The sequence below is a fragment of the Podarcis melisellensis genome, assembly GCF_964234715.1.
Source record: "Podarcis melisellensis genome assembly, chromosome: 9".
In the NCBI taxonomy this organism is placed as follows: domain Eukaryota; kingdom Metazoa; phylum Chordata; class Lepidosauria; order Squamata; family Lacertidae; genus Podarcis; species Podarcis melisellensis.
The window spans coordinates 76,138,753-76,162,433 of record NC_138541.1 but is presented as its reverse complement, the minus strand read 5'-3'; the positions used below and the strand labels follow the sequence as shown (position 1 = coordinate 76,162,433).

General features: G+C 43.0%; 1 protein-coding gene and 1 long non-coding RNA gene across 2 annotated transcripts in view; both read right to left on the bottom strand.

Moving 5' to 3' along the window:
- Window positions 1-23,681, bottom strand: part of LOC309378028 — a 520,733-nt gene that overhangs the window by 195,399 nt on the left and 301,653 nt on the right. The window lies entirely within an intron of this gene.
- HS3ST1 (heparan sulfate-glucosamine 3-sulfotransferase 1) lies at window positions 8,477-18,521 on the bottom strand. Its single transcript, XM_081925775.1, has 2 exons — window positions 18,421-18,521; window positions 8,477-9,777 (listed from the first exon to the last, which is right to left on the bottom strand). Exon 2 carries the CDS (start codon window positions 9,661-9,663, stop codon window positions 8,737-8,739), a length of 927 nt encoding a protein of 308 aa, XP_081781901.1. The 5' UTR covers window positions 9,664-9,777; window positions 18,421-18,521; the 3' UTR covers window positions 8,477-8,736.

Below are 23,681 nucleotides of genomic sequence, written 5' to 3'. Positions count from 1 at the left end.
CAGGTATTAAAGGAATATCTATTTTCTGAATGCCTTTACAAATGAGGAATGTTTACAAATAAGGGATGCCACCATTTGCAGCACTTGTTGTTTTTAAAATTCCACTTGGCATTTTCAAGGACATTTGAATGTCTATGATTCATATGTTAAAATACAATAACATTCTTACATTATAATAAATGTAGCAATTGAATGAAGGGTTTTCAGTTTGGTCATATTCATAGTATCAGAGTACTGTTATTCACTTGCAACACTGGCCACTTCTCATTGAATTTGGCAAGGGCTTCTAGGGGGCAAGAAGTCACCCCCAGACTTTTAGGATGCTTCCAAGAGATCCCACAGAGCCCTTCCCCAGATTTTATATGCCCTGTGCAGCCAAAATACAAAAACCTCAAAGCATAATTTTTCACACATAAAATCACCAACAGGTTATGCAGAAGATGAGGAGCCACACTTGATTCCTGCAGTTTAACAGCTTTTACACCAGGGCTGGAGATCCTGTGGTCCTCCAGGTGTTGCTGGACTCCCACCCCATCACTCCTGACCTTTGACCTTGATGACTGAAGCTGATAGGAACTGGAATCCAATGCCACCTGGAGAGGGGAGTAATTAATTTGAGGCTGCCAGAAAGATATAATAATAATAATAATAATAATAATAATTTTTTATTTATACCCCGCCCTCCCCAGCCAAGGCCGGGCTCAGAGCGGCTTACAAGCAATAATAAAAACAAGATGAATGATTACAACTTAAAAACAAAAATAAAATACAACATTAAAATAATGGAACATTAAAATATTAAAATGTAGCCTCATCACAGGAGGAGAAGGATAAGAAAGGGGGGGAGAGAGGGAGGGAGGGAATCAAATTGGCTCCAAGCCAAAGGCCAGGCGGAACAACTCTGTCTTACAGGCCCTGCGGAAAGAAATCAGATCCCGCAGGGCCCTGGTCTCATGAGGCAGAGCGTTCCACCAGGACGGAGCCAGAGTTGAAAAGGCCCTGGCTCTGGTTGAAGCCAATCTAACTTCCTTAGGGCCTGGGACCTCTAGGGTGTTGCTATTTATGGACCTTGAGGCTCTCCGTGGGGCAGACCAGGAGAGGCGGTCCCGTAGGTACAAGGGTCCTAGGCCGTGAACAAGCTCTTTTGTCATGGCAGTGTGAGCCAATGTTGACTGCAGTGACAGGCAGTCCTAATAGAAGTCCAACCATAGTTAGACCTCCCAGGGTCCTCCACATCCTCAGCTCCCCTCACTGCCAGATTCTGATTGGCTAGCAGCAGGGCCAGCCCAATACATTTTGGCACCTGAGGCAAACCACAAAATGGTGGACCCTCCCAAGGGTAGGAGGCGTGAGTGAAGATCTACATCAGGAACAAGGGGGGGGGAGAGAATCAAATCAACCTTACCCAATGGTTGAAGTGGGAATCAAAGGCTGTCACGGGGGGCGGGGGGACGGAGGGGCCTGCTCTGAATCACGATGGAAGGGTGCAGAGCCCAGGAGAATCCAGAGGGCATTTCCTCCCTAGGGATAGGAGGAGACCAGCAGTGCCTCCTATTCGCCAAGAGGCCACTGTGTGGGAGGAATGGGGGGGGGGCAACTGTGTAGGCAGCAGATCTGGCCTCCAGGGAGTGTCCTGCAGCTATTGTTACCACTGCATAGTACCAGATTTATAATAATAATAATAATAATAATAATAATAATAATAATAATAATAATAGTAGTGCCTATACTTATATGAATATCTACTGAGAAGATCCATAAAAGCAACGGTATGAAAAGAAATTCTCGTGAAAATATTAAACTGTCCTGCCTGCCCATTGTTACATTTCCTTCAGATTTACTTTCTCTTACTCGTTCAGCTGATACCAATGAATAAAGCAGATTCAATTTGAAAAGGTCCTGCTAGGATGTTTGTACCACTTGAATAATTAAATTATCAAACAGACACCAGCATGAGACGACATGGAAATATATGAAAAGGCATCCTACAGCCATATTCAATAATAAATACCTTCTGGGTGTCATAGAACAGAAGCCCTCAACAAAGCTGTCAAAACTTGTGCTGTGTTCAGTTGGCTGAGTCAGCAACACACCATCTAGTTCACAGAAGTTACACACACACACACACACACACACACACACACACACACACACACCTTACACAGATTTCTAATTCTTTATCTCTTGGTTGAAAGGGAGCTTCCCTTATTTTTCTTGTCTTCCTGTAGGCTACAAGTCATTTATTCATAAAAACGTTTTATTTGCAGTCAATGGGGGACTAAATATATGAATCATTAGGCACTTATGTGCATTAAAAAATAATGTTAGAAAGGATGGGCTTTTAAAGGAATAAATCCACATGAGAGCAGAAATCACTAAAGAGGATTTTAGCAGATCTTAGGCAGAGAGCAAGTTTTATGGGTAGCTTCACTGCTCAGTCAGCCACTAGAGATTTGAACCTCAATCTCCACTATCCATGCTTAACAATCAGGGCTTATCCTCACTTTTTCTTCTTCCATGCTTTCCAGGAATGGTCCATGCTTTAAAGATCCATACCCAAGCACTCTTCTTCTGATCTGGAGCATTCTCTGTGAAAACCCGCTCTTTACTGTGGACAGCAGTCATGAAAGACCAAGTGGCCATTTGTTGCGCTCCAGCTTTAAAGAGCTTAGTCCACAACACCAACCATCAAGGGCTCTGTGTCTCTTGCTACTTGTTCATATGCACCCTACCCTTCTCCCAAAGAACACAGGGTAGCATAATGGTTCCCTTGTGTGAGGCTGAGCAGAGAGGACCTGCACAGATGGCTGGGTATGGAATAGCTGGACTAGGGACAGAGCACTGTCCATACATCCACACACCCTTTAAAAAGAATTGTTGAGCAAGTAGATTCATTGGTGTCCAGGCAATTTTGAAGTGTTACATTTGTCTGTCTTCTGCTGTGTTTGTTTTAGCTTGGCCTCCTTTTAATTTAAGAAGATGCCTTAGGCATTTGGTACTCCTGCAAATGGTGCCATTTTTGGCTCCATTTGCAGAAGCGCACACAGACTTAAATCGGAAATAGAGGAAATATGATGGTGTTGCCAATGGACATTACTGTTATGTGAGATACACACACACATATGAAGCAGATGTGCACAGTTGGGGTGTGTGTGTTGGAAATCCCTGATCAGGAAAAGAAAAGCACAAAGAGATAGAGAATGTGAAGGGAGAGAGGACAGGTAGAAAAGAATGTGGGAATGGAGAATCTTCATGGAAAGTAGAAGAAAATTGAATGGACACGACAAGATACAGAAAGCCTAGCCAAGGATTGTTATAGAGGGGTGAGGTGATCAAAGTCAAGCGCAAGATAGAATGAGGCAAGTAGCAGCATTGAGCAGCGGTGGATGGGGCCCAATAGAGATATGTGAAGTCTACCTAGCCGGATACTGCCACTAGTCAACATGAGAAGCAATCCCATGGGCCTCTGTTTTATGTTGTCTTTTTGTTTTGTGGATTATCTGACCAAATATTATTCTTTATTACACTTATATTCTTTTGCCTTACAAGAACGGGCACCCTGGTGACACTACAGCCAACTCAGTTTGGGGAACTCGGGAACAAGGCAAAAGTATTTGTATTTTGCACAGCGCTAACATTCAAACGTTTGGAATTCTTTGCTTGTTCACTTGGAAGTAAGTCCCATCAGTATTAAGATTTACTCCTACGTAACTACAATTGCCTTGGGTGATCATTCAGAATGCAGCAGTAGCTAACAAACAATTATACGCCACACTAGGTGGTATTAAAGTGCCGGCCAAGTCACATTCTGCTTGCTCTGTATAAAACATCCGATTAAGACCAGCTGCTTCCAGACATAAAGCTACTGTTCACAGCTATGATTCGTGTAACTTATGCATCCCAGAATGCTGCTCTGTCTCTTAAGTAATAATATTTAGTGTTTTTGTATCCTGATTGCAGTTTTATATATTTTAATTTATTTTGTTAGCTGTCTTGAACTTTCTGGAAAGGTGGGATATAAATATTTTATATTTAAAAGTATATAAATATACTATTTGAGGCTAGAAAGAGGTTTATTCCCTCAGCAAATACTCTTTAAAAATGTCAAGGTTATCTGCTTATATATACAATCAAATCAAATAGTAACAAAGTATCTTTCAAGGCAAAGCAACTAAAAAGATACAAAAGTGTGGCCATTGCATCATCATTCAGACATTTTAAGAAAAGAATGCTTGTGAAAAAGAATTTGAAGAACAATTCAGTCACAAGAAAATGGTTCCCGACTGCTTTTATTTACTGATGCTCTTCCAAAATACTTGCCATTATCACCCATGTGGTGGAGGGAGACTCCTCTGCTACAAGATCCTTTATGCCAAATGAAAGTTCATATTTCAGTGTCAATGATCAAGGTGGAAAAGTTTTGTCCCCACCCCAAAAGTGACTGCAGCCTGTTGCTCGACAGTGAATGGTAGCTGCTCACTCATATGGGAGAAAATAAAAGTGTGTATTCGAGAACAAATCCTTCTTAGGGTCAGCAGGACACAATTCCCTGTCTCAGAAGACTGGAGCCGATTTATCTAAACTCAGTAGGAGTCATTAGAAACCAAGCTGCATTTGTCTACATTGGCCCCAGTCCTTCATTTACACAGCCTTGTTCACATGAGTTCCATTTCTTAGTCATGCTGTGCCGAAAAGGACGGAAGATTAAGAATTACCCACTGGGGCAATCCCTAGATTCTGGATACGTTAGATAATACAAGTACAGGTTTTAAAAAATAATTTAGGCACCCAACAGCAATTGTGATCACTTCAAAAGCTCCCTAGAAGTACAGTAAATGGAGTCGACAACAGAGCGCCATGGGTGCCATTTGGCCCAACATGGTTGAGTTACCTTTTACTCTATACAATCGTTTCCTCTCCTCTTTTTGTTCATTATCCATTCCTGGTTCTTAGATACTGTTGATTGAGACAATGTACCTGCTTACAGTTCTGTATTTCCTGAAGTTACTCCAGGAAATTTGTGGAAACTGATCATCACCTCAGCATCAGTCTTAAGCAAGGAAGGTGGCAAGGACCCCATGCAAATGGAGGATGGTGCAGTCGAAATATGCATTGTGTGAAAACAGGAACTCCAGAACTTGTTCTTTGCTATACAGATGTTCATCTTATAGCCATGCAAATGTTACCTGGCTGCTGCAGCTGAGCAGGGGCATGCATAAATAAATAAATACTGATTACGCGTTTTAATTTGCACAATCCTTATATGACTTATTTCTTTTTACTCCTCCATTCTCAGTTTGCTTTAGATTGCTTTGGGAAAGGGCATGGTCTAATCCTTTTAACAAGAAACATGTGCGTAATAACTTAGAACAGAGGTTGCTGGTTGGTAGCTCATGGGCCAGATTTGATCCAAAAACCAGTTTCTGTTCCCCAAATTTAATGAAAATATGGTAGATATTTTGCTCGCAGAGTGTCATCTGAAAGGAATCAGCCAACAGAAAATATGAGCTTTCTAGTAGCTGCTTCCTGGTGTATATATGAAGGTGACATCATAATATATATGAAGGGCCAACACTGTCATATCCTGTCTGGTTCATGAATTAGAACCATAATAATAAAACTAAAAACTATCACTACTAATTAGAGCTTCAACAGAGTTTTACTCACATCTTTTTCTGTGCACACCCAGATCTCTCTTATTGGCTTCCTTTAGCATAATATACTGTAGATTACCGGTATTTGCAATCACTGAGATTCAGCAATGTATGGACTGGTCTCTTTCAGATAAAGGAGAAATGTGCTGGAATAAATTGCAGCATCTAGCTGAAGTAATGATTAAAATGAAATGCATGCCTTAAGCCATTAATTGCAGGTTGTGTTCCAAAAAATAGCCTGTCAAATATTCCACATGACTATGAAAGGAAATCTGCAGGTTTACACCATTTTATATAAAGTCACTCTTCTCAAAACCTGGGGCAGATCTCTGCACAGGTCATACATAATTGCTATAGGAAAAACTAGTTCTCCCTTGATTGTTCACGCTGCTGGGATTGATCATAGCTGAGCCAACCTGGCCATTTCTTAACTGGGGCAGCATGAGTAGCAGAGCATTCTGCCTCCCCATTCAAGGTTGAATAACTGACCTTGTGCCAGTAAGCTCTCATTCAAACCTGTAGCAATGCCTGCAGTGAGAGTGTCTGGTGAGCAGGCAGGCTATTAGTGAAGACTTGGCAGTCTGGTGAGACTTCCTTGTCTAGAGAAGCTCCAAGAAATAAGGGTGGGAGGTAGCCAATCCTGGATGCATTGCTGGCAATGAGTGCTTCACCTAGTGAGATCAAAGCACTTCACAGTAGCCTTTTGTCTGCTAAGGAGAATTTGAGTATATTGAGTATCTGCTAAGAAGTATTTGCCTGCTAAGGAGAGGGACGTTGTTGCCCAAATACTGTTGAGATGGCACAGGGAGGCATTAACTGCAGCCAGTCTTTGCTGAGGGCTTGGACTCCTTTGCCTGATCAGAGTGGGAGGGCCAGGAGGCTACTGTGAGATCTGCAATGTCTGGACAGCCATGTCTGTTGTGCACATTGCATGACTGCTTAGCTATTCGACCTCAGATGAGCACATGGGTGTCCAGGGATATACCAGATACACTCCCAGGATAAACCAAATCCCCAGCTTTTTTCTTTCTTTCTTCCAAGAGCACGTTTCTAACAATTGTAAACCTAAGATAGGAGGCAAAACATATAGGCACTATTCTATCACAGGGTAGGTTTCCAGCAAACTCTCTCTGTATTTGGGCTGCAATGGTGGCTGGACTGAGAACACCAACAATTAATGCTCTTGGCAGAAAGAGATACCAAGCAATGGGACCAAGTTGTGGCCAAAGGATGTGGTGAATAAACAGGGTAGGCCACTGACTCTTTCTGAGCCTCTCTTTTTCCAGGCCCCTTATCCCACGAGAGTATGCATTTTGGGCAGTATGCCCTCCTCTTCTGGGCAGAAAACCACCCAACTTCCAGTGAACATGGCCCCCAATTTAGGCCTTGGGCACCTGGGCAGCTTCAAGTGCTTTGGTAAATGGAGGAATGGAGTGAGGAAGCTTTGAATGCCACTGTAAAGCATTGCTCGTGCACTTGTAGGGAAATAACTTAGGCTGCAGTCCTAATCCCCTGTACCTGGGAGTAAGGTCAACTGCCATGGGTAGGACTGGACATGATTAGGATTGCACTGTTAGTTGGCTACCATGGTCACTTCGATTTTCAGACCATTGTCAAATTGTTTCCAGGCATATTTGCCATACAGTAAAAGATAACCCCAAAGGTTGGCAGAGGGCTAGGAAACCCAGATATCAACATGCTCTACAGGAATACAAAAGGGCACACAATTTTGTGGTGGACTGGCACATGTCCCTGAGACAGCTCAGATACAGCATTCACCTCTGCCAGAGGGGTGTGTGTGTGTGTGTGTGTGTGTGTGTGGCAGCATTTACCTTTGTTCCAAAGGATGTGATGTGTACCTGTAGAATCTAGTCACAGACATAGTGATAAAGGTATTAGAGGAGAGAAGTAGGATGCAAGAGAGCATGTGTGTGTGTAGATTGTCATCCATGGTTGTGGCTGTGCTAGGGTGTTAAGTTACAGGGCAAGGGGCTCACTTGTAAACAGGATCACTAGGCTGGATGTGTCTAGGTTACCATCATAAAAAATTTAGGGAACTGTGAGGTCAGGACATTTCTTCATTGAATTGTGGGCACAAACCTTCCCTTAGGCAGTGTGCTCAGGTGTGAGAAGACCACCTAGAAACAATTTTTACATGGAAAGCCAGTCCCATACCCTGCTAGCTAGTTAACTGACCATTTTATTCCATCTTATGCTTTGACATGAGTGTAATGATAAATAAAGCTGTGGCCGTTATACTCTGAGAGTGCTGTCCATCTTCTTATTGCCAACCACAAAACTTTCATTTTTGCTCACTTTGCTTCAGGATACAACAGTCCACTGAGAGACCAAATCCTTTGCCTTTGAGAGCAGCAAGCTCTGCCCATGGCTTCTCCTCATTTAAATGTGCTTGTTACAGATAGGTAGCCGTGTTGGTCTGCCATAGTCAAAACAAAAAAAATTCCTTCCAGTAGCACCTTAAAGACCAACTAAGGTCCAGTAGCACCTTAAAGACCAACTAAGACTTAGTTGGTCTTTAAGGTGCTACTGGAAGGAATTTTTTTAAATGTGCTTGCCCATAGAGTCAACCATTTGCTTCTTAGGAATCTCATGATGAAAAGCTTTGATAACCATTGTCAACATGATACTACTACAGTAAAATGATTTTTTTGTAAGATTGGTTAAAAATTCTCTAAATCACTGTGATACCACCCTAATGAAGATCATATGAAGTGTCGTTGAGACCTTGGAGTTGGGGAAATGGGAAGCAGATATTGCATTTTAAAATGTAGGTATTTTATATCCACATAATCTCAAGATACTTTCTTTCATGAAATAGGTTTTTTTCTCATATAGACATAAATACAGTGTTAACTATGAAAAACATTACAAAAAGGGTTTCTGTTTAATTTAACAAGTAGAAAAATATTACTAGCTTACATGGCAATTATGACTCTAATATTGTACAGAAGTAATTCATAGATTTTACAAATAAATTATATCGTCAATGCCCTCCTTTTCTAAATGTGCCCTGGAGCATTTAGGCACACCAGATGCTTGTCTCTATAACTTAGGACCACACTCAGTGCCAGTCAAATGTTCTGCCAACAAGCTCAAAGAATTTCTGATTAGGTTCACGAAAATATCCGTATAGCTTTTCAAGTAAAATTGGATCTACTTTGGGGTGTGCTCTTCCTTTCGACTCATGTAAGCACCTATCCCTGCCACTGTCCCTTAGGCAGTAAAAGCCTTTTGTTTTATTGAAGTAAAAGTTTGAAGCATTTATCTGAGGTGAGAGATTTAGAAACCTTTCTACTTTGACTATCTCTGGGAAAGGATCTTTGATTAACTTATCCCCATCAACAATGTGAATGTGATCCAGAGGAAAATATTTCAGCCAGTTTTGCATGTGAAAATAATACAAGCTCCTGTTTATCGCTTTGTAGTTGATGTTGAGTTCACCATCCTTAACCAGGAATTCTTCAATGGAGGGATACAGCTTATGTTTTTGCATGTGATTAAAAAACACCTGCGTATAGTCCGACAGGACTCTCTCTGTTGGGTCTCGTAAGATAAGGAGCAATCGGATAAGTTTGTTCATTCTATAAACTCTTTCAGGCACTTTTGGTGAAGTGAAATATGCTGGAGTTTTCTCCACTGTTATCTGGTAGGGGTACGAGAATGGCATTTGGCTCACATACCATTGCAATCCATTTGAATAATGCTCTTCCCAGTCAAAGAAGTGGACTTCGCTTTCTGCTGCTGCCATATTCGGATGGAGGCTGAGCATCTCTAGTAAAGCTCTTGTTCCACCTTTCCGTACACCAATGATGATAGTTTGTGGAAGCCGCTGGAGTGTCCCATTGAGGTGGATGCTCTCTTTGAGGTCACCTTTCCTAAAGGGCTCTTTCTGAGTAGCAGCCTCAGCTTTAAAACTGGCAGCAGGTCTGGAAGGAACTACCTGAGGTTGAACAAAAAGCAGTGCTGCTCCCAGCAGAAAAACAGCCATGACAAAGGTCCAGTCTTCTCTTGCACTACCAGCAAACAGGACATGAAGAGAACATCACTAGGAAGCCGAGGTCCTCTTTTTCTGCAAAAATGTATTTCTTAAGCAGATTATTCACTAGGAACATAAAAGAAAAGAAAAAAGCAGGTTATAAATGTCAGTTCAAATATTGCACCTGTGCTCAGTATTATTTTTACTTGAGCATAAGAACTAAGAAGTTTTCTCTAACTTACTTGCACTTATGAATATTCAACCACCCCTGGGAGAAATATATGGTATTTACTACACATTTAGAATATCATAATTTCCATTTCAGGTCTTTTGTGAGGATCACAGCTACAAGAAGCAAATCTGCTCTGTGCCTGTATTCTCACAAACATTTAATATGAACACAAGTACAAGGTGAACACAAGTAGCTTGTCTATTGTATCTTTGGGTCTTTGGGAACCCAAATGGAAAAGTCACTTGAAAGCTGATGTTGTGGTGGCCATAACCACAAGGCAACACAATCTCTTGGCGCTTTCAGCAGCAGCACTGCTGAAACCCAGCACTGCCAGATACTCACTTCCATGGATTTTCAAATGACTGGAGAAACACTAGTAATGTTGAGAACCCTGTGTGCCCAGTGCTAGAGGTCACTACTTCTCAATACAATGCATCTTTAAATAACTACTGCATTGTTAACCAACTGCTTGTGCCCATCTTCATATTCCATTCAAAAACCACTGGCAGTTTTACCAGATGTTAACATCTAGGGCAGTAATTCTGTTGCTTCAGAAATGATATATGAATCTACAGTATACGTAAGGCTATGTACAGTGGTACCTCGGGTTAAGTGCTTAATTTGTTCCGGAGGTCCGTACTTAACCTGAAACTGTTCTTAACCTGAAGCACCACTTTAGCTAATGGGGCCTCCTGCTGCTGCCATGCTGCCGGAGCGCGATTTCTGTTCTCATCCTGAAGCAAAGTTCTTAACCTGAAGCACTATTTCTGGATTAGCGGAGTCTGTAACCTGAAGCGTATGTAACCCGAGGTACCACGGTATAAAGGTGCTTAACAAGCATTTAAGAAATCAAGATTAACACGACTCTCTTCATTAAGGACAAGCGAGAGGTAAGATGGAGAAAATGCCCTATGCAATGAATGGATACTCGGGAAAGGTAGCATGGAATATATTTTTGTGAGCTCTTCAATACACTCCCATAAGGGATTCCCCACAGTAAAGTGTCAGAGCAGTGGAACTGAGCATTTGTGTAAATGGAAAATTCCTAAGAAAGCCCAGCACAATCACGTTTGACTTCAAAAGATGAAACTTCTAAGAAGAACGATGAAGTAAATACATAGCTGAAAGGGAAAGTCAAGGGGGTCAAGTTGCTCCAAAATGCTTGCAAGTTAGTTAAAAATCACAAAACTGAAGCCTGGCTAGAACACATATCACAGAGATGTAGGAAAGGTACTATCAACCTGAAGAGAATGCAAGCATGATTAACAAGCTGAGTCAACAAGGCTTAAAAAGGCATTAAGACTTCCCTGAGAACGCAGAACCTTTCCCCAAATGAGGAGTTCAAAAAAGAAACAAATGTTAAGAAAATAAGAAAAGCCACGCTGGATCAGACTAGAGGCCTATCTGTTCTAGCATTCCTGTAGTGGAGAACCAGATGCTTAAGGGAAGTCCATCAGCAGAACATGAGCACAGGAGCATTCACCCCACTCATGTTCTCCAGCAATGGGTACTCTGGTGAATGTTGGTGAAGTCAGGCTGGATGAAAGGAACTACTTCACATAGCATAAGCACATAATTAAACAATAAAGGTTTCTTGTGGAAAGCTATTGAAAATGCCACTGATATGTGCTTGCATATGATGCTGATTGGGATGTTCAGAAAAAGCATACACAGAATAGTCCATTAATATTTTAAATATGATTCCAGTTTTTAAGAGATCGAAAACATTCTTAAATATTCCTTTAACCTTTGCCACACTTTTTCTCGAACTCTCATTCTTTCATTTTTCCCCATTGCAGAGACAATTGTGCACCTAACAAAACAACTGCACATCTAACAAAAATTTGCTTCCTCAGCTTTGCATAATATCAACAAGCATTTCACATACAGAAATCTTGACAAAATAAAAAGGGGGATCATGGCAAAAGCTATGATTATACACAAAACTGCATCAGCCTTTGGGTGGGGTAGCAAGACTCAAGAATTAATTACACAAATTTATGGCCATGGTATCTCTATGAAACCTCCAGGTTCAGTGGCAGTAATGCTGGCTAGTAATACGAGCTGCTGGGAAGCAAAAGCTGGACAAGAGCAAATGCCTTCAATCCTGGCCCACTTCTAGGTTTCCAACAGGCGTCCAGGGAGCAGGATGCTAAATCCAGCAGGGCTCTTCCTAGGACACAGCAGTTTCCCTTTTCCTCATGAGAATGAAGAGCAGTCACTCTTCTGGGAAAACTGAACGTTGCAAGTCAGGAGTATTGTTTAGGATTTTTGAGTAAACGCTTGCCCTGATCACTTTTGTCTTTTCTTTTTTTCAAGGGGTGCAGATTTTACCAATTGCAACCCATGCCCTCTTCCCACACGGAGACCATGCACGCTTCCTACCAAGCAGAGCCCCATTCTGGATCTGCTTCTGTGCAACGAAACACAGGAAGGGGCTTTGGATATGCAAAATCCAGTACATGGATATAATCCATTCCAATCCTTTCAAAACGTACAGGGCAAAATCAGTTTTAAAATGATGTGCTTAACTGGGTTGTAAATCATGTCAATGTTGTGGATCATATTTGTTTAGGCTCTTTCAAATGGAGACAGATACCAGCTTCATTTATATTGCTTACCAGTTTCAAAACCAGTACTTGAAATGAACCAATTCATGGAATTAATTCAATAATTTCTGAACAGCATCTCAAAGTAGTTCCTATCATTTTTGCATGAAATGAATCTGAATTAAGTTCCTTTTGCAATGGAACTTCATGTGATTTTTAATTTATGTGTGTGTGTGTGTGTGTGTGTGTGTGTGTGTGTGTGTTTCATCATCACACTTAGTTCCGGTGTTAACTTGGGCAGAAAATGCAATTGGGTGGGAAAATGTACTTTAAGGTATCACATATGTCTTTGTGAATGCAACTGTGGTGTCCACATTCAGACAATGCAGTGGTGCAATAAGATTACCACTCCATCAAACAGAACTGAGTATTGTTCATTGTACTGTATATTAAACCCCAGTGACATCATCAGGAATGCAGATCAATGCTCCGTGAGAAGTGGTTACAGGAAACCAGGCAGAGAGCCTTCTTGGTAGTGGTCCCTGTGAAAAACCCTCCCACCAGAGATCAAGGAAATATACTATTTGCCTTTTAAAAGACATCTGAAGGCAGCCCTATATAGGGAGGTTTTTAATGTTTAATGTTTTATTAAGTTTTTATATCCATTGGAAGTTGCCCAGAGCGGCTGGAGCAACCCAGTCATATGGAAGGGTATTGTTGTTGTTGTTGTTGTTGTTGTTGTTGTATATTGCCTGAATAATGTAGGAAAGCAGTAGTAGCAAGACTGTCCTGGTGCCTCAGTAAGCGCTGTCCGATCCTGAACAGACATTTGGCTTAACTACAATTTGGCTTAGCTGGGTTATTGGTATGTGTGCCAAACTAGTTTGTTCTATTTAATTCAAATATTAACTTTCTTCATATGCAAGAAAATATATACAAATGCCAGCTGTTTGTGCAACTGCTAGGACATGATAAACAAGATATATGCAAAATATAGCTTATTTGTTTCCTATATAATTACAAGTTACTGTAAATTATGGTATTTTTATTGGGACCCATTTAGAAATGCAGATTCTTGTAAATTATTATCTTCTCAAGAAATAAAATAGAACAAACAACTAGCAGATTTTGTTTGGTATGACATGTTTTATTCAGAAATCCATACTTTCTATATTTAAAACATTCAAGAGAACACTTCGGAATTGGACTATTTGTGGTTTCAAAACCCTGCCAGCAGAAAAATAGAACTTGCAGTACAACCAACACAAAAAGTACTTTCAGAGAGAACTGCTCTTGAAATGAACAGTAGGAGACATTGGGTTGCATCCAACAATGCTGTTCCACTCACACAACACACTTCCACTTGCACAATGGAATTTCCCCTTCCTCTCCTCCTGCCATGCACCTCCAAATGTGTTTCACAGCATTGGGGACTCTCTGGAAGAGATTTGGGGTGTGTGCACTGGGGAAACTCAAGAAGGGGAAGTTGTATTGCATGAGCCAAACTCCACTTCTGCAATGATGGATACAACCCAATCATTTCAAGAATCAAGAGTATTTTGTCCGACAGTTTTTTCAGTTGTTCCCATGAGAAGGCTAATTAGTTAGGAAGGAACTCCCTGGTTTCTGTAAGTGTATAAGTTAAGAGAATAAGAAGAGACCAGCTCAATCTGGCCCAGAGGCCATCAGTCCTAACAGCCTGTATCCCATGGTGGCCAACCATATACTTCTAAGATGCTGGCAGGCAGGGCACAAGGCAAGAGATGTGGAAACAGTCTCCACGAAAAGCAATTAGACTTATTTCTAACGGTCACTTCAGAAGTTCTGCAGTGGCAAATCTGTGTTTGTCACTAAGGACTGCTGCACATGTTATATTATAGGTGAATAAGATGTTTGACATATGTATAACATCATTTATGCAATGAGCTGGTTCAGATGTAACACCAAATCATGGGTTAGGGACATGTGCATGAGCCTGATTTCCACTGCTGGTCATAGAGCAGACAATCCATTGCTTGCCAATTCACTTGAAACAGCAAACTGTGCTTTGCCTCAAATTAGGAAAGGAAGTAGGGAATGGCTGTACTCAAAGGGAGATGGGCACAGCCAGGCTCATGTGAAATTAAGTTTTGATTTTGCATTTGAGTCACCTCAGTGTACAATACAGGGCAGAAAGCCAAGATTAGCCACATATTGTCAACTTTCTATATGGTTGCAAATCCAGATTTGCTGCTGCTAAAGTCTGAAACAGCCTTGGCTATTTACTATTTGAGGAGTTTCACAAGTCCCAGCACTGACATTTTATGGCTGCCCTAAGGAAAAACACACTTAAGATCAGAATGTCCCTATGTTGTTTTAGCACAGCCTCCCAACAGCTATGGTCCCATCTGCTACGGTACTTAAGACATATCCTATGCAGAAGTACCATTAAGAGCCTACATTTATTAAATGCTATTATATGCAAGATTCCAATCATGTCATCTTTTACATTTTATACAGTTTACATTTTTTAGCCCATTAAGAATAACTCTGGGATATTGCAGCATGCTCTTGTCTTCAGTACTGCAAAAGTCCCAAAATACAGGCTTTCCTTAGCTTCTCATCTCAACCTGGCTTTTCCCCTCCACTCACCTTATACGTTTTATCCTAAGTGTTCTTTTAATTTTTAATTTTTGCAGAAAGATCCAATCATATTTGTGAACGAGAACCAAGTTGTGAAGTACAACATTAACATTTTAATCATAAATATATGTGTGAAAAGCATCTCTCTGAATTAATTGGAACTTAGTGAAGGCAAATTGACAAATGAATATCATGTCTGTGGGACAGACTAAGGGCAGAAGAGCTCTCATCTAAAGTTTGTTTGAAATGAATTATCAGCTCCACGCAGCTACTTTGGAAACCAGGGAAGTGTTCTGAGATTATCAGTGCTCCTCCTTTCCTCCCCATATAATCTCACTACACCTGCTGCTATTACCTCTGTGAGAAAAGACACAGAGATCATTAGTTTAAAAGAGCTGGTTTAATGCTGTGGTTAGTGTGCCAAACTGGGTCATGAAGCTCACTTGGGCCGGTCACCATTGCTTAGCCTACCCCACAGGGTTGTTGTAAAGGTAAACTGAAAGAACTATGTACACTACCCTGAGGTCATTGGAGGGAGGATAGAAATGTAATAAATAAAATGGAAAAAGACAAATAGGCAATGCTCATCCATGGAGCCATTTTTAAAAGTTAGCAAATAATGTTGTTTCACAAACAAACAAACAAACGTATTTCTTCTTCACAGAAGAATATAGCACACCATATATAGCACATAATATAGCACACCAGCTATATTAAAACAAGGGCCTCACAAATATTGCACACATTGACATATAAGAAGGGTGCCTTTTACAGAGTCAGACTACTGACCCATGGAAACTTGCACTACTGCAGTGACTCTCAGATTCCTAGCACCCAAACCCAAAATCCTTTAACCATAAATTTACACATCTTCTATGTGTAAAATAGCGCTCTGCTGTAGTTGGTGGATTTACACATAAGAGAAACACAGGGTTCCCAAATCTATCTGTCTCTTAGTGGCAATGTGGGCACCTCTGCAGAGGAGAATTCATGAACACCTGGTTGTGGTTAAGAGAATGTAACGCAAAAATAATGTGCAAAAAATGTCACCCAGACTGAGGACCAGATAACGGGTACTTCAGCACTATCTAATGCCCAGTATCAGCAGTATGGTGGCTGACAAAATAATACATAAAAATGCTTCTCGGGCTTTGTTTTGTTTGAAAGGCCAGATGATGTTATGCAAATACTGTTGTTAACATCGCATATCATCATCAGGAGACTGATGCTAGAGGTGGTGGTAGCATTAGTTAGGGTGATCCCAAATTATCTGACCTTTTATTCATTATGGATGTTAAAATGGAGCTAGAGGTCAGGATTTTTACTGTCTCTCTGCCATTGCAATAATGCCTTAACTGGACCTAAAGCAAGTTGATATTGGGTTGAAATTATATCCTGTTACACAGCTGCATCATAGAGTTTAAATTCATATCTGAACAAACTCTCATATGTGGATACATAACATGGGGACATAGTGAAAGCTAAGCCAAACAGAATTTAAGAAAAGATATACTGAAAGACTCAGTCTTTGGCTACTGAGACAACAGGTTTGTCATGTTTCATTTCTGTATAACAATTTTTGGTGCTGTATTCATCTGCTTGTGAAAAGATGTGTGAAATTCACCTTCTGTCATCTTCAGAATACTGTGTTCTCTCATGAAGGCAATGAAGAAAACCACCAGCATATGCTTAGGATGGATTTGCAGCATGGAGACTGCCAAACATAACAGAACTAAGACAGCAGTATCACCAAGCAAGTTTGTGGACTAAGGAAGAGCTCCTTTGGGAACTCTTAAGACAGAACCAGCCAGTGGCGTAGCGTGGGTTGTCAGCACCCGGGGCAAGGCAAGTAATTTGCACCCCCTAACCTGTGGATTTGCGCTCCCTAACCCGTGGATTTGTGCCCCCTAACCCTAACCCCCAGATGTTGCGCCCGGTGTGGCCGGCCCCCCCTGCACCCCCCACGCTACGCCACTGGAACCAGCCACCTTAAAAGGGCCCTGGCTGGGTCATAGATCTGAGGCATACATCTGAAAAACACCCAAAGTATAGCATTTCTGAATTTATCCTCACTCACATGGATTACTACCTTCCAGTGTGCAGGAATGTGAATGTATCTGTCCATACCTGTGGCCCGAAAGTATGGACTCCTGCTTGAAAAGCTCGTAATTGCACAACTAATTCATTAAGTTGATAGTTGCTCGCTAAGGTGGCACCACACTCTCCTTTTCTTGCGACTACAGTCCAACTCGGCTATCTTTCAAATATGCTGATACGCATAGGCTGTTTCTCTTCACAGTGGATAAAGGACAGAGCTTCCTCTTTGACACAAAGAAATATCTAAGTGGCTGTCCGCTGCCACTACACACCACCTGAACATCTAAGAAAGCCAAAGGACTCCAAACTTTGCTGCTAAGGGACAATGGCTGCAATCCTAACCCCATTCACCTGGGAGAAAAACACCCCCCCCCCATAGTTATAGGACTTATTTCTGAGTACAAATGGTTAGGATTGTGCTGCAAGCTGGGAATCAGAAAGTTCTCCAATTCTAACCTTACCTCTGCCAAAAACTCACCATCAGGCAAACCACCCTTCTTTCAGAGTTTCAGCAATATTGATTTACCCGGCAGGGATTGCGATTAGAGCCTTTCTGTGGAGCATTCGGCATGTTCTAAAACTGCTGTGCCAATGCCAGGGATTTTTCAGAGTTCCGGAGAAGGCGGTTTGGTGGCAATTTCAGTTTCATGCACCTGTCCAATGCAACCAGCTCTCTCTTGTGAACCTGTTACGGAGCGAGTCTCGCTCTCCCCTCTTGCGCCGGGCTCCCTTAGACCCCTTACAACGGGGGCGGGGGGGGGGTCAAGAGATCGAGGCCGGGAAAACCCCCCGCGGGGCAGAGGAAGCCGCGAGCGCGCGCCCCGCAGCAGCAGCAGCAGCAGGAGTCCAGTCTGGCGCGCGCCCGCCCAGCCGCGCCCGCAGGTGCTCCGGCGAAAAGTGATCTCCGCAGAGTCGCCGCCGGCGGGTCTCCTCCGAGCTCCCGCTCGGCTCTCGCTCCCCGCACCCCGGATGCTGCCGGCTCGTGTTCGGCAAAAACCAAAGCGGGCCCTTCGCGCGACACCGTGCTCCCCGACAAGTCGCACCTTCTTCCCTCACCCCACGCAGCCCGGCACTCCTGTTCCGCCTCAGGCTGCTCTTCGTGGGAGAGGTGCAGGGAGTTGTTAAGGTCTCCGTAACGCATCCTCACCGCCAGCCTCCGCCTCCCCGTCGCCGCGTCCCGGGCAGCCGAGACCAGCCTAGTTCCCCGCTCCCCTCACGGAACGCTACCTGGGGCCAACTTCGCCGAGTTCCCTGCCTGGCGAGCCTTACCTGGGTCAGGAAGCAAGAGGCGCGCCCCGTCCCGCGTCCCGGGCTCCGGCGAGCTGAGGGGCCGCGCGGCTCCTTCCGTGCCATCGGCTCCCCAGGCGCGCAAGCGAAGCGGCTGCTTGTGTGTGGCGCGCCCGCCCCCGCGCGCGACTGGCCAGGTAGGCGACAGCGAGCCGGACGCGTCGGCAGCGAGAGCCCCAGTGCCAGGCAGGCAGGCAGGGCGGGCGAGCAAATCCCGGAGGGGCGGGACCAGGCAGGCGGCAGGGGAGGAGACGGAGGAGGCGCTCGGGGCCGGCGAGCGCCCGCTGCTGCCCGCCTCGTCCGGCTCCAGGCGCCGGCTGCTCCGCGCGGTGTGGGGCGCCGCTTCCGGAAGAGGCCGCGGGAGGGGCCGGGGAGCTCTCGAGCGGGCTGAGGTGAAGCCTCTCCTCCTTCGGCATAAACCCCAAGGCTGGCTCCCGGCTCCAGGCCTTGTTCGCTCTAGAGAAGCGTCCTTCAGCCCGCTTCCTGGCAAAGCCATGCGTGCAGCACGGCTCCTTCTCGCCCCTCACAAGCGGGCCCGCCCAGCCACAGGGGTGGGACAAGAGTCCCCGAAGAAGCCTTGGCAGGAACTGAGAAGCAGCTGAAGGCTCCCTTAGCGGGCGCTGCTCCCTCAGCTCTTCCATGGCAGCTGTGCCATCTCAGCTCCCCTTAGTTCACACCTGGGTGCCCCATGCCATGCTCTCCTCTTTTGACTGCTTCAGTCACTTGCATCCGTGTCCTCCTGGCTTGTAAGATCTAGCAAAGAGGAGAGGAGAGGACCAGCTGCATCAAGGAGACTATTAGTCCCTCTTGAACAGATCAAATGTTCCCCTGCCACATGTGGGGACACCATTTCCCTTAAAATAACCCCTCTTTGGATTGGGAGGATCTTTACACTTCTAGGCTGGTTGCCACATGCCTCCTTTCTGGGCAAGGTTCTGGAGGAGCCAGTCAGATCCAAATGCTCCTGGGTGGAACTGATCTTCTGCATCAGTTACAGGTAGGATTCAGACCTGCCTACAAGCGGTGGTGCTGGGGGGCCTGTAGGTCAGCCTCATGGAGCCCTGAGTCTGGAGTTCTGCAGAGTTCATGAAACCACTGAGTGGGGGCACCCACAGTTTTGAAGTGTGTTGTCATTAGTATGCTGAGAACATACAACTCTCTCCTTTTCGTTGCAAGTAGATTTGGCATAGGATGTGCTGAGCCATGAGCTGTAGACAAGAACAAACCTTAGGGAGAGAGCTTAACCATGAGCCTGAATTCAGATGACACACTAAGCCAATCCTTGGCTTAGCTCAGCACAGCACAGGGGTGGAAATGACGTGGTGGTGGAGGAAAGCAAAGGAGTTACAAGCTAATCTCCTCCAGGGGTCAGCAAACTTTTTCAGCAGGGGGCCGGTCCACTGTCCCTCAGACCTTGTGGGGGGCTGGACTATATGGGGGGGGGGAGGAACAAATTCCTATGCCTCACAAATAACCCAGAGATACATTTTAAATAAAAGGACACATTCTACTCCTGTAAAAACATGCTGGTTCCCGGACCCTCCATGGGCTGGATTTAGAAGGCGATTGGGCCGGATCCGGCACCTGGGCCTTAGTTTACTTATCCATGTTCTGGAGCCTATGTATTTGTATGGTCCCAGTAAGCCATAGTTTGAATTACCAGGTCTGTTGAATAGCATTCCTTGTCAGTTAAGCCATCATGTGAAAGCCACATACTAGCATCTGTTTAGGCTCAGATCCATTGTTGGAAGCTATGCATTCTGCCATCAGGAATATCAGCAGCTCTTATTCCTACTGAATCCAGGTGGCCAACAATTAAGGCAAGAGTGGATTGCACTCAGTTAAAGTATATTTTAAAAGTTGCTTCTTTTGCACCTATTGAGACTCAATACATTGTTATTATTGTCTATCCATAGCAACTGTTGTAAATTTGCAGACCTAAACATGCTTATCTGGAAAAGATTTCAGCTGAAAACAGTATGTTCTCCTTTTTATAACAAATGTGTTTAGGATTGAGGTGCAAAGGAGGAAAGTATGATGAATAAAACCTGGCAAGCAGTTAAGGGTGGCAGCATCAACAAATATCCAGAGACAGTTGTTATTTTTCCAAATCTGGGTTTGCTTCAACTATACAGCATTTAAAAATGGCATGTTCCTGAACTATATTTGTTCCGTTTCCTGACAATTCAGTTTTAGGTACAACTGAGGAAAGTGTCAAGTTCACGATTTCTCTTCAACTGTTGTGTTGAAACTGACTTAAATTTATGTCTGCCAAGTGTGTTTTCGTGATTGAACTCCTTGATGTGAATCTTGAGTTGTCTTGAAAACAAGGGCAAACTTTGTGGTTTTAGAGAAGAGATTTGGGCCTACAACCTTATAACAAAAAATATGTAATCTTTTACCCAAATTTAGGTTATTGAACACATGCCACACATACATTTTTGTGCAAAAATTTTAAAATTCAAGCTTAATAGAAACAAAACTAGTGGGAAAATTCTCCTTTTGGTGCTGAATAAAAAATTTGCTGATTACAACTAGAGTAAAAGTATTATAACTGAGAAGAAAAGATATCTGTCTTGTTTACCCTATCAGTTTGAAAAAGCAGTATCAGTAAGTGTAGACCCATTTTGTATGCAGATCCACATAGACCTTTTAAGATCACTTAGATTAGGGATGGGGACCTTCATCTAACCAGGAGCCCAGATATTTATCTCCTCTATGCCAGATTGGGCCCAGATTTGATAGATGAGGCCTCACACCTGTCAATCACCCAGCATCACATTGATGTCAGGTGATGATCATTGGGACATTGGGCACTATGTAGGGCTTGCAAAGAGCCATGTGTGTCACTTTGAAGCACCATACTGTTTAATAAAGCTTTAAAATATTAAGTGAAGTAGGAATACTTCTAAACAAATAAAGATTCTGACTAGATTCAATCTGCATCATATCACGTATTCTTCATGGTGTTAACATTAATAATGAATGAACATCAACTTTTGAACAAAATGAAGGATTTTTATAAAACAATACCCTTTGGAATTTCTTCTTTGGGTTCCAAATTACCTGATATTGTTCCAACACTGCACATTTCTGATTTTTATTTCTGGTTTTCATCTAACCTGCTGCTCTTATACTGTTTGTCACCTGCATTTCTTTCAGCTTGCATTCCTCTGTCCTCAAGGCATTACTGATGTATTCTAATAGATGTGCACATTGAGTAAATCACAGTGTAAAATGGAAGCCGCGTGCCATCACATCAAGATTTCATTTTGCACTGCTTTATACAATGCACATATGTGCTGTTACATACAGGTACCTTTTTAGTGTTGTGAAATCAGATCAGATGTAGAAGCCTTCATGAGTTCTACTGTCAGCACACATTGGGTTCATCATGGCTCTCTCTCCTTCTTTCACGCCCCACCCAAATTCCACTCACACATTTACTCATCAATTACACAAGACGTTAGCTGAAAACTCTGGAAAACAGGTTTTTTTTAAACAGCCACCGCCACCACCCCATTCCACATGGAAAACTAATTCTGAAATTGATAGGAATTTTAACAGCAGATTAAAATGTGTCATCAAGGTGGTCCACTGTTATTTTTTTTAAAAAATAAAACATTCTTCTAAGAAAAGCCTGAAACAGCTCTTTAGGTACTTACCATAAGATATAGTGACACATAACAGACACAAAAATCCCTGTATCACAATTAATTATATAAATAAAAGATTAATCAGTAATTATCCTGATACTTACCGGTACTTTCAATTCAGTAATCATTTGAGGTAGTTTAAGGGAAACAGGGGACGCGGGTGGCGCTGTGGATAAAACCTCAGCGCCTAGGACTTGCCGATCGTATGGTCGGCAGTTCGAATCCACGCGGCGGGGTGAGCTTCTGTCGTTCGGTCCCAGCTCCTGCCCACCTAGCAGTTTGAAAGCACCCCTAACTGCAAGTAGATAAATAGGTACCGCTTTATAGCAGGAAGGTAAATGGCGTTTCCGTGTGTTGCGCTGGTGCAGGTTCGCCAGAGCAGCTTTGTCATGCTGGCCACATGACCCGGAAGTGTCTTCGGACAGCGCTGGCCCCCGGCCTCTTAAGCGAGATGGGCACACAACCCTAGAGTCGGACACGACTGGCCCGTACGGGCAGGGGTACCTTTACCTTTAAGGGAAACAGATGTACGGAGTTGCTGGACTGAATCGAGTGAACAAGAAATGAATTATTGTTGTAGTTGTTACAGCACGGGAATGTAGTGTTGTTCCTATATTTGCAGCATAAGTAAAATGAGTTATAAGTAGTCAACAAATTACATTGCAGACAAAGGTCATGAGAAATAGATCAGTGCAATAATACAAAAGTCTAAAAAGTTTACCCCGTATGATAACAGGAGTACTAGGATACATAAGGAGATGTTGGTAGTGTTCTTTCCAGTGCAGTGCAATAGCTTCTTTATCTTTTAGAAGTGTACCATCTGCTGAGCATTGGGGGCATATGCCATGATTTGACCCATAGATGGTCCTCTCACAAATTCCACAAAAACAAGTTAGAGATGAGCTTGCAGTATCTCCAAATCTGGGAGAGTTGTGTACAGCTGTTAACCAAATGAAAAACAACAAAGCCAGTGGACCTGATGGGATACCTGCCGAAATCTTCAAAGTGGGTGGAACTGAACTTACACAACAACTTCACAAGCTCATTGAAAAAATCTGGGAAAGAGAAATGATCCCATCAGACTTTAGGGATGCCAAAATTATCAATCTCTTTAAAAAAAAGGTGACAGAACTGATTGCAGAAACTATCAAGGCATCTCTCCATTAGCTGCGGCCGGCAAAATTCTTGCAAGGATCTTCACAAACCATCTCTTAACAATATCCGAGGTGACCCATCCTGAATACCAAAATGGTTTTCAGCCTTCTAGGGGGACAGTGGACATGATTTTCACTGCTCAACAGCTTCAGGAAAAATGCAGAAAGCAAAACCAACCCCTGTATATGGTGTTTATTGACCTGACTAAGGCTTTCGACACTGTAAATCGTAATGCCCTGTGGACTGTCCTTCTGAAAATTGGCTGCCCAGATAAATTTGTAAACATCATTTGGCTCCTCCATGATAATATGACAGCAACCATCATAGATAACAGTGGCTCTCAAAGTGAACTATTCACAGTGGGATCAGGTGTTAAACAGGGTTGTGTTATTGCCCCAACTCTATTTTCATTGTCATGATCCTATACTTTGT